At 43.3% G+C, this 10819-nt stretch overlaps 1 protein-coding gene across 1 annotated transcript; it reads right to left on the reverse strand.

The window, feature by feature from the left end:
- Positions 1-81: 81 nt before the first annotated feature.
- cldnd1a (claudin domain containing 1a) lies at positions 82-7364 on the reverse strand. The gene is made up of 4 exons (XM_029759724.1): positions 6405-7364; positions 6163-6270; positions 5207-5344; positions 82-837 (listed from the first exon to the last, which is right to left on the reverse strand). Exons 1-4 carry the CDS (start codon positions 6694-6696, stop codon positions 617-619), a joined length of 759 nt encoding a protein of 252 aa, XP_029615584.1. The 5' UTR covers positions 6697-7364; the 3' UTR covers positions 82-616.
- Between the last annotated feature and the right edge of the window lie 3455 nt (positions 7365-10819).

Consider the following 10819-nt stretch of genomic DNA (forward strand, 5'->3'; position numbering starts at 1 on the left):
AAAATATATTTTGATTTGTTTAACATTTTTTGGGTTACTCCATGATTCCATATGTGTTATTTCATAGTTTTGATTTCTTCACTATTTTTCTACAATGTAGAATAAGAAAACCCTGGAATGAGTCGGTGTGACCAAACTTTTGACTGGTACTGTACTCAAATGTTTGGACATAACTTCAATCGCCATAAACATATTTCTTTCAGAACGGTTTGATTTTCCAAACACGGGCCAATAACATTTCTTGCTAGTGCATATGAGAGTCGAATTGAAGCAGCTCTGACTGTGGCTGGTTACGGTTTGGAAAGTCTATTATAAATAATTATATGCTTGTTGGTCTAACCAATTGTACATTTTGTTCTGGGTCACTCTGTTTCCCAATTTCAACTCCTCATCCCTACACTAGGCACTTTTATAGATCTGAAATGATTGGCTAAGCAACTGTGTGAAAACAATAGGGTGAGAATCCCAGTAGCCTATCAGAGGGCAAAGATTAGCATTTTCTATATACCTATTCAGTTATTTCAAGATCAACAAGTATCATGTGGTTGGAGTTATGGTTTTGATTTGGAAATGTGCCTATATAAAACAGATAGTCAGGCACCAGCAGACCTGGTCTCTATGCTACCCTGTAGGCAGTCATGCGGTAGTAGTTCTGACTGTGGCTGCGTGCCGCCCACACCAGAAGGGCGGCAGCCATCATGTGCAGCGGGGACGAGATGAGGGCCAGGTAGAGGGACCAGCCCAGGGAGCCGTCCACCTTGTCTGGCAGCACAGAGACCCTGTGGAGGAGATCCATCCCTGCCAGGTAACAGCACACTGTGGCTAGAGTACACAGCCCTGCAGGGAGAGCAGGAGGAAGAGAGGGGGGGGGTCAGGCATATGCTGTTGTATATTTCTAAAAGAAATCAAGGATTTCTTTTTCCTTCAACTACTGTTGTATCAATGGTGAGTCTTAAAACATGATCTCAAGGATAGCTGCATTTGTTTGTTTTTTCACTTTTATTTAACCAGGTAGGCCAGTTGAGAACAAGTTCTCATTTACAACTGCGACCTGGCCAAGATAAAGCAAAGCAGTGCGCCCAAAACAACACAGAGTTACACATAAACAAACGTACAGTCAATAACACTATAGAAAAATATATGTACAGTGTGTGCAAATGTAGAAGAGTAGGGAGGTAGGCAATAAATAGGCCATAGAGGTGAAATAATTACAACTTATCATTAAAACTGGAGTGATAGATGTGCAGATGATGATGTGCAAGTAGAGATACTGGGGTGCAAAAGAGCAAGAGGGTAAATAATAATATGGGGATGAGGTAGTTGGGTGGGCTATTTACAGATTGGCTGTGTACAGGTTCAGTGATCGGTAAGCTGCTCTGACAGATGATGCTTAAAGTTAGAGAGGGAGATAAAAGACTCCAGCTTCAGTGATTTTTGCAATTCGTTCCAGTCATTGGCAGCAGAGAACTGGAAGGCGGCCAAAGGAAGTGTTGGCTTTGGGGATGACCAGTGAAATATACCTGCTGGAGCGCGTGCTATGGTGACCAGTGAGCTGAGATAAGGCGGGGCTTTACCTAGCAAAGACTTATAGATGACCTGGAGCCAGTGGGTTTGGCGACGAATATGTAGTGAGGGCCAGCCAACGAGATCATACAGGTCGCAGTAGTGGGTAGTATATGGGGCTTTGGTGACAAAACAGATGGCACTGTGATAGACTACATCCAGTTTGCTGAGTAGAGTGTTGGAGGCTATTTTGTAAATGACATCGCCGAAGTCAAGGATCGGTAGGATAGTCAGTTTTACGAGGATATGTTTGGCAGCATGTGTGAAGGAGGATTTGTTGCAAAATAGGAAACTGATTCTAGATTTAATTTTGGATTGGAGATGCTTGATGTGAGTCTGGAAGGAGCATTTACAGTCTAACCAGACACCTAGGCATTTGAAGTTGTCCACATATTCTAGGTCAGAACCGTCCAGAGTAGTGATGCTAGTCGGGCCGGAGGGTGCAGGCAGCAATCGGTTGAAGAGCATGCACTTAGTTTTACTAGCATTTAAAAGCAGTCGGAGGCCACGGAAGGAGTGTTGGCGTTGTCCACATATGGCGTTGAAGCTCGTTTGGAGGTTTGTTAGCACAGTGTCCAAAGAAGGGCCAGAAGTATACAGAATGGTGTCGTCTGCGTAGAGGTGGTTCAGAGAATCACCAGCAGCAAGCAGCAAGAGCGACATCATTGATATATACAGAGAAATGAGTCGGCTCAAGAATTGAACCCTGTGGCACCCCCATAGAGACTGCCAGAGGTCTGGACAACAAGCCCTCCGATTTGACACACCGAACTCTATCTGAGAAGTAGTTGGTGAACCAGGCGAGGAAGTCATTTGAGAAATAAAGGCTATTGAGTTTGCCGATAAGAATGCAGTGATTGACAGAGTGGAAAGCTTTGGCCAGGTCGATGAAGACGGCAGCACAGTACTGTCTTTTATCGATGGCGGTTATGATATTGTTTAGGACTTTGAGCGTGGCTGAGGTGCACTCATGACCAGCTTGGAAACTAGATTGCATAGTGGAGAAGGTACGGTGGGATTCGAAATGGTCGGTGATCTGTTTGTTAACTTGGCTTCGAAGACTTTAGAAAGGCAGGGCAAGATAGATATACAGTGGGGGAAAAAAGTATTTGATCCCCTGCTGATTTTGTACGTTTGCCCACTTACAAAGAAATGATCAGTCTATAATTTTAATAGTAGGTTTATTTGAACAGTGAGAAAGAATAACAATAAAAAAATCCAGAAAAACACATGTTAAAAATGTTATAAAATGATTTGCATTTTAATGAGGGAAATAAGTATTTGACCCCTCTGCAAAACATGACTTAGTACTTGGTGGCAAAACCCGTGTTGGCAATCAGAGGTCAGACGTTTCTTGTAGTTGGCCACCAGGTTTGCACACATCTCAGGAGGGATTTTGTCCCACTCCTCTTTGCAGATCTTCTCCAAGTCATTAAGGTTTCGAAGCTGACGTTTGGCAACTCGAACCTTCAGCTCCCTCCACAGATTTTCTATGGGATTAAGGTCTGGAGACTGGCTAGGCCACTCCAGGACCTTAATGTGCTTCTTCTTGAGCCACTCCTTTGTTGCCTTGGCCATGTGTTTGGGGTCATTGTCATGCTGGAATACCCATCCATGACCCATTTTCAATGCCCTGGCTGAGGGAAGGAGGTTCTCACCCAAGATTTGATGGTACATGGCCCCGTCCATCGTCCCTTTGATGCGGTGAAGTTGTCCTGTCCCCTTAGCAGAAAAACACCCCCAAAGCATAATGTTTCCACCTCCATGTTTGACGGTGGAGATGGTGTTCTTGGGGTCATAGGCAGCATTCCTCCTCCAAACACGGTGAGATGAGTTGATGTCAAAGAGCTCCATTCTGGTCTCATCTGACCACAACACTTTCACCAGTTGTCCTCTGAGTCATTCAGATGTTCATTGGCAAACTTCAGACGGGCATGTATATGTATTCTTGAGCAGGGTGACCTTGCGGGCGCTGCAGGATTTCAGTCATTCACGGCGTAGTGTGTTACCAATTGTTTTCTTGGTAACTATGGTGCCAGCTGCCTTGAGATCATTGACAAGATCCTCCCGTGTAGTTCTGGGCTGATTCCTCACCGTTCTCATGATCATTGCAACTCCACGAGGTGAGATCTTGCATGGAGCCCCAGGCCGAGGGATATTGACAGTTCTTTTGTGTTTCTTCCATTTGCGAATAATCGCACCAAATGTTGTCACCTTCTCATCAGGCTGCTTGGCGATGGTCTTGTAGCCCATTCCAGCCTTGTGTAGGTCTACAATCTTGTCCCTGACATCCTTGGAGAGCTCTTTGGTCTTGGCCATGGTGGAGAGTTTGGAATCTGATTGATTGATTGCTTCTGTGGACAGGTGTCTTTTTTACAGGTAACAAGTTGCGGTTAGGAGCACTCCCTTTAAGAGTGTGCTCCTAATCTCAGCTCGTTACCTGTATAAAAGACACCTGTGAGCCAGAAATCTTTCTGATTGAGAGGGGGTCAAATACTTATTTCCCTCATTAAAATGCAAATCAATTTATAACATTTTTGACATGCATTTTTCTGGATTTTTTTCGTTGTTATTCTGTCTCTCACTATTCAAATAAACTTACCATTAAAATTATAGACTGATCATTTCTTTGTCGGTGGGCAAACATACAAAATCAGCAGGGGATCAAATACTTTTTTCCCCCACTGTAGGTCTATAACAGTTTGGGTCTAGAGTGTCTCCCCCTTTGAAGACAGGGATGACCGCGGCAGCTTTCCAATCTTTGGGGATCTCAGACGATACGAAAGAGGTTGAATAGGCTAGTAATAGGGGTTGCAACAATTTCAGCTGATAATTTTAGAAAGAGAGGGTCCAGATTGTGTCCAGACTGCAGGGAGTGCTGAGATGTTGGCCAGGGTAGGGGTAGCCAGGTGGAAAGCATGGCCAGCCGTAGAAAAATGCTTATTGAAATGATTGATAATCGTAGATTTATCAGTGGTGACAGTGTTTCCTATCCTCAGTGCAGTGGGCAGCTGGGAGGAGGTGCTCTTATTCTCCATGGACTTTACAGTGTCCCAAAACTTTTTGGAATTAGTGCCACAGGAAACAAATTTCTGTTTGAAATAGATGATGATGAGTCGGTTATTTGAATCAGCTGTGTAGTGCAAAGGCAAAAACCAAAACGTGTACAACAATGGGGTCCCTAGGACCGAGTTTGGTAAACGCTAGACTAGTGTATGCGACAGCTATCAAATTCACTATTCCACTATAGTAGAACAGAGTTGTGGTTAATAGCCATGGTGCCTAGCACTGAAATGCCCTTCTGGAAACAATGAAGAAGGGTACAACTTATTATAAACTGGGTGGTTCAAGCCCTGAATGCTGATTGGCTGACAGCTGCGGTATATCAGACCGTAAAGCACAGGTATGACAAAACATTTATTTGTACTGCTCTAATTACATTGGTAACCAGTTTATAATAGCAATAAGGCACCTCTGGGGTTTGTGGTATATGGCCCAATATACCACGGCTAAGGCTCCGCGTTGCACCGTATCTAAGAACAGCCCTTAGCCGTGGTATATTGGCCATATACCACACCCACATGGGCCTTATTGCTTAAGAAGAGAACGATAAGAACAATACAATGTTTAATAAATCCCTCACCAGCCAGTAGGTGGAGCATTCCTATGCCCAGCGTGGGGGTTAGACTGTGGCAGAGGCAGGCACAGAACCCTATCAAGCCTGCCAGCACCACCAGACCTAAGGAGATTAATGGCAGCAGGAACTGGCACCTCCACAAGTCTGCACACAGATAGGGATCCAAGTTAGAACTCAATAGGCAAGCAGTAAAAACTCTCACACACAATTTAGATAGAAAAGCATGAGCATCCAAGTGCATACAATGATACTGTGTCTATTATTGAATATCACAGATGCCAGGTATAAGTTATTCATGCATTGCATAATGCATATCACACAATGAGGGCATAAGACATTAATTACTGAAGTACAGGCATAAGACATGGTGATCCAACTCTGGTCCTGGAGAGATACAGGGTGATCCAACTCTGGTCCTGGAGAGATACAGGGTGATCCAAATCCGGTCCTGGAGAGATAAAGGGTGATCCAACTCTGGTCCTGGAGAGATACAGGGTGATCCAATGCCGGTCCTGGAGAGATACAGGGTGATCAAAATCTGGTCCTGGAGAGATAAAGGGTGTTCCAACGCCGGTCCTGGAGAGATACAGGGTGATCCAACTCTGGTCCTGGAGAGATACAGGGTGATCCAACTCTGGTCCTGGAGAGATACAGGGTGATCCAACTCCGGTCCTGGAGAGATACAGGGTGATCCAACTCCGGTCCTGGAGAGATACAGGGTGATCCAACTCTGGTCCTGGAGAGATACAGGGTGATCCAACTCTGGTCCTGGAGAGCTACCGGGTGAATCAATTGTGTTCATATTGTGTTGGAACAAAAGCCTGCACACCGCAAATGTTTTCTAGGCCTGGAGTTGGTTACCCCTGGCATAAGGCATTGAGCATGCATAGCATATCACAGAAGTTGGGTGGGGTAACAGATCAATACATTGCAATTTGCAAAATAAATGAATACAGGCTTACAGGTCCGCAGCATGTCCTCTCCACTGTTGTGGTTCCCTGGCTCTTTGTACTTTGGGGTAAACTGCTGTGTTAACGTGAAGCTAACACACTTCATCACCATCTTTGGATCTGAAACAGAGGAGAAATTGAGAGAAAAAAAAAGCATAAATCATGCCCTGACAAACCATGGATTGGATCACCAAATTATTTTTGAGGAAATCCGTGTTGACTGAGTTTATGGGAGGAGATTATGTTGTTAATACCTGACTCCTTGTTCCAATGGGGAAGAGGTGGCACCAGAATGCAGCGCCACCAGAGGCCTATGGTCCCGTTGAGACGGAAGAGCGTGTCACTGTAGGTCTTCTCATCGAATTCCCCGTCCATGAATTCATCATGCAGCGACCGCAGTTCGGATATGTTGGCCTCGCCGCGCACCGAGGGACTGGTGTACTGGTACCAGTGCTGCGTCCCAACCGCTACAGACAGGTACACCGTAGCCAGCACGCTGAGCACACAGCTGATAACCAAAGCCGTGGCATAACGGTTGTCAACCATTGTTTACCAACTGAGAGAGACGTCAAATAGGAGATTATAGCAAAGGCTTCGCTTCGCCTCTTCCTCTCTGATTATAGCTACCGGTGGCTATGGCCCTGTCACTGCGGTGTTTTCCAAATACCCGCGCCAAAGTAGAGTAGGCTCAAGCAACGGTTCAAAAGGCAGTGGGAAATTCTGCGATGTAATATTATCCAATCCACTCAGAAATGGCAAAGATGTAGACTACATAAAACACGCCTTTACTAGCTCCCTTGTTCATATCCAACACTGTTTCAACACTGTAGGTGTCCCTGTCGCGCGCAGCCTAGATGCGCCATCTGTTCGCTTGTCCCACTTCTTAAAAATCACTGCTGCATATGGTGGGTGGGTGGCCTGACGATGCGACAGATTATTTGGCTTCCCCGCCTGTTCTACAAGTACGAAACAAACACATTGTGTTATATCGTACTAAATGAGTAGTAGCGAATAATACATGTGTCATTATTTTCTCTCGCCGGTATCGCCTACACTTGTTTCATGAGGAACAGCACCTGCGAACTTAAGCTTGTTAAGAAAGATTGTAAACACATACATCCATGCGTTTTCCTTTTCCGGCAGGCGGCAGTGGAATCCTGGGTATTATAGTTTTACTCATAGCTCGAAGATAATGTTCTGAGTTGTGAGGCTAATGAAGCCGACTGTAGACTAAAGTCGACCCCCCCTCGCATTTAACCCAACACCGCTCAATCAGAGAGGTGCGGGGGTTTCACGTCATCGGCGCCCAATGCGCCCCGTTTGCATTTTGTGTAAATTATTTAAATTCAAGTTTAAACCATACATTTTTAGGCCTAGACCTACAATTCTCTTCTTGAAAATGTCTAATAATCTGAATTATTGAATAAAATAGAATATCCTACTCCTATAGATAAGGTAGGCTACGATACACATAACTATATGGAAATGAGATATGAACTGAATATATGAACTGAATTTAATGATTTTACCTGTAACCTTAACCAAAATATGACAAAATAAATAAAACGTTTTTTTTGTCTAAGAACTGATGCAGGTTGGTGTTGATTTTGCAGAGTGGGGGTTTGAGTTTTAGGCCTGACTGCAGAAATGAGTAGCCTACCGGTCCTTTAGTGGCTGTGTGATGTGTCACTCGTGACTTTATGAATATGCCTTGTAAATTCAATAGGGAATAGTTGCAAAGCACAACTGATTGTTATAATAGCACCACTACCTTCTCGGTAAACCACTTTACATTCTTGAAGATGAACAATGATGCACAACGTATTTTAATGTAATTTAAAATGACGTTACTGTCCCAGCCACTTGGTGCCAGATGGACACCAGGTTGATAGCACTTGAACATTCCTTGAAGTCTTGTCATTCATTAAGAGGAATGACACTACACTACAGACAACTCTTCTCTGAGATAAGGACATCCGGTTGCTTTTGTTAGTGATGAGCCCTGATGAAATACTTGCATATTCACAGCACTGTTTAAATTCAAATAGAACCCTATATAAGATTACTTGTAATGTTATTTATGCAATATAATACTCTATAATATAATAAAAATGGAATATCCTATAAGTATAATTTTACATTGACTGCTCTCAACGAATACAAATAATATTGTCTGCCAATTATAGGTTTTTGTTTTGGACGCAAGATACACTTGCATCCCATATCAGACAAGTTTACCAATGTTCCAGTGGTTTTAAAGTTCTTATTTTTTGCCCTAATAGTGGTAAGTGGTGTATGTATTTTTTTGTTGTTATTTTATTGTACCCACTGTCTGATTTATGAAGGTCAACAACCATTTGTCTCTTTTCATTTGTGAGTTCTTTGCCTTCTCCCTATGGTGATGGGTGACAAAGGGATTTTACATTTTTATACCCCAGTGAAACAGGAAGCCATGTAATGTCACAATACAGTTCCTTAAACTGCGATAAAAAAAAAAATATTATGTTAATGCAGATTGAATTTTGTTTGATTTGAATTATAAGAATCTTTAGAAGTTTCAATAATTTTGACAGCTCCCTTTTAGAGAGAGAGAAAAAAACTTGTTAAAAATCTCTTTCTCTCAGCAATTGTATTAGTATAAAATAATATAATAATAAAAGAAATTGCGCTACAAAATATAGATTTTTTTCGACAATCATTTTTGCTCATCTTTATACTATTTTGGGAACCGCTAAAGAAAACAAATACATTTTTGTGTGAACATTCTTGCAACATCATATGAATGTTTTGTTCACCCTGATACAAACCAAGGGTTGGATTGTTTTTATTGGCACGAGATTTATTTCCAGTCCCAGTCCCACAGTTCAGGAAACAGAAACAAAAATGGGAAAATAACAAAATTATTTGAGGAATACAACTAGAACCGAAAATCAAAAACTGATCTATACTGTTCTGGAACAGAGAGATTATTTTTAAAAGCATGGGAACCGGTTAATAATGTTATTTTAATATATTATTATATTTATATATTTATTTCCAGTCCTACAGAAATCACAACAAAGCGCCTATGCAAAGCCCTCACTCTGTCACTCAGAAACATATTCCAGCTTCAGCCTGCCAGCCATTGGGTGTGCGTGTGTGTAGAATACTTGCCCCGCCCCTCTGAAGCGTAGGTTTCTGTAGCCTACAAATGATGTTACAAGCATTATTCAGAAATTAGGGAGAGATGTTTAATTAGAGAATAATGTATTTACTTTTTCAAAGCTAGTTAAGTGTACTATAGTTACCACGTTTCAAAGCGGGGAGGGAGCTCCATTCTCAAAAGAAACAGTAATCTGTGCCGCTCTGTCATTTTGTCAACAAAGCAGCATGGTGCACCGTCCAATCGGCCCAAGCCCCATGTAATACATTTGTGCCAGATAACTCACACCGGAATCGGCCCGAGCTCAATCCCCTGCATCCTAGCCATACATAATACTGCCGAAGGCAGCCCAGACTCAGGCCACATGACGTCGGCCGAGTCTGACTCTCAGCCGAGTGCCCCGACTCTCAACCGGAATCAACCCAGATCCACTGTGCTAGCTGGGTAATTATGTCAGTTTTGTTTTGAGCAGACATCCCCGCAGTATTTGATATTTTATTAGGATGCCCATTAACTGTAGCGAAAGCAGCAGCTACTCTTCCTGGGGTCCAGACGCAAAACATTCAACATGACATATTACAGAATAGTAATAGACAAGAACAGCTCAAGGACAGAACTATGTACATTTAAAAATGGCACACATATCCTACATATCAATACATACACACAAAATATCTAGGTCAAATAGGGGAGAGGCATTGTGCCTTGAGGTGTTGCTTTATCTGGTTTTTGAATCCAGGTTTGCTGTTCATTTGAGCAATATGAGATGGTAGGGAGTTCCATGTAATAATGGCTTTGTATAGTACTGTATGCTCTCTTGAATTTGTTCTGGATTTGGGGGCTGTGAAAAGACGTCTGGTGGGGTAAGTGTGTGTGTTAGAGCTGTGTGTAAGTTGACTATGCAAACAACGTTGGAGGTGGCTTATGGTATAGAAATTAACATTCAGTTCTCTGGCAACAGCTCTGGTGGACATTCCTGTAGTCAGCATGCCAATTGCACTCTCCCTCAAAACGTGATACATTTACATTTACATTTAAGTCATTTAGCAGACGCTCTTATCCAGAGCGACTTACAAATTGGTGCATTCACCTATAATATCCAGTAGAACAACCACTTTACAATAGTGCATCTAAATCTTTTAAGGGGGGGGGGTTAGAAGGATTACTTTATCCTATCCCAGGTATTCCTTAAAGAGGTGGGGTTTCAGGTGTCTCCGGAAGGTGGTGATTGACTCCGCTGTCCTGGCATCGTGAGGGAGCTTGTTCCACCATTGGGGTGCCAGAGCAGCGAACAGTTTTGACTGGGCTGAGCGGGAACTGTGCTTCCTCAGAGGTAGGGAGGCGAGCAGGCCAGAGGTGGATGAACGCAGTGCCCTTGTTTGGGTGTAGGGCCTGATCAGAGCCTGAAGGTACGGAGGTGCCGTTCCCCTCACAGCTCCGTAGGCAAGCACCATGGTCTTGTAGCGGATGCGAGCTTCAACTGGAAGCCAGTGGAGAGAGCGGATACATCTGAGCGGATACATCTGA

Source organism: Salmo trutta, chromosome 8 (genome assembly GCF_901001165.1).
Source record: "Salmo trutta chromosome 8, fSalTru1.1, whole genome shotgun sequence".
Classification (NCBI taxonomy): Eukaryota; Metazoa; Chordata; class Actinopteri; order Salmoniformes; family Salmonidae; genus Salmo; species Salmo trutta.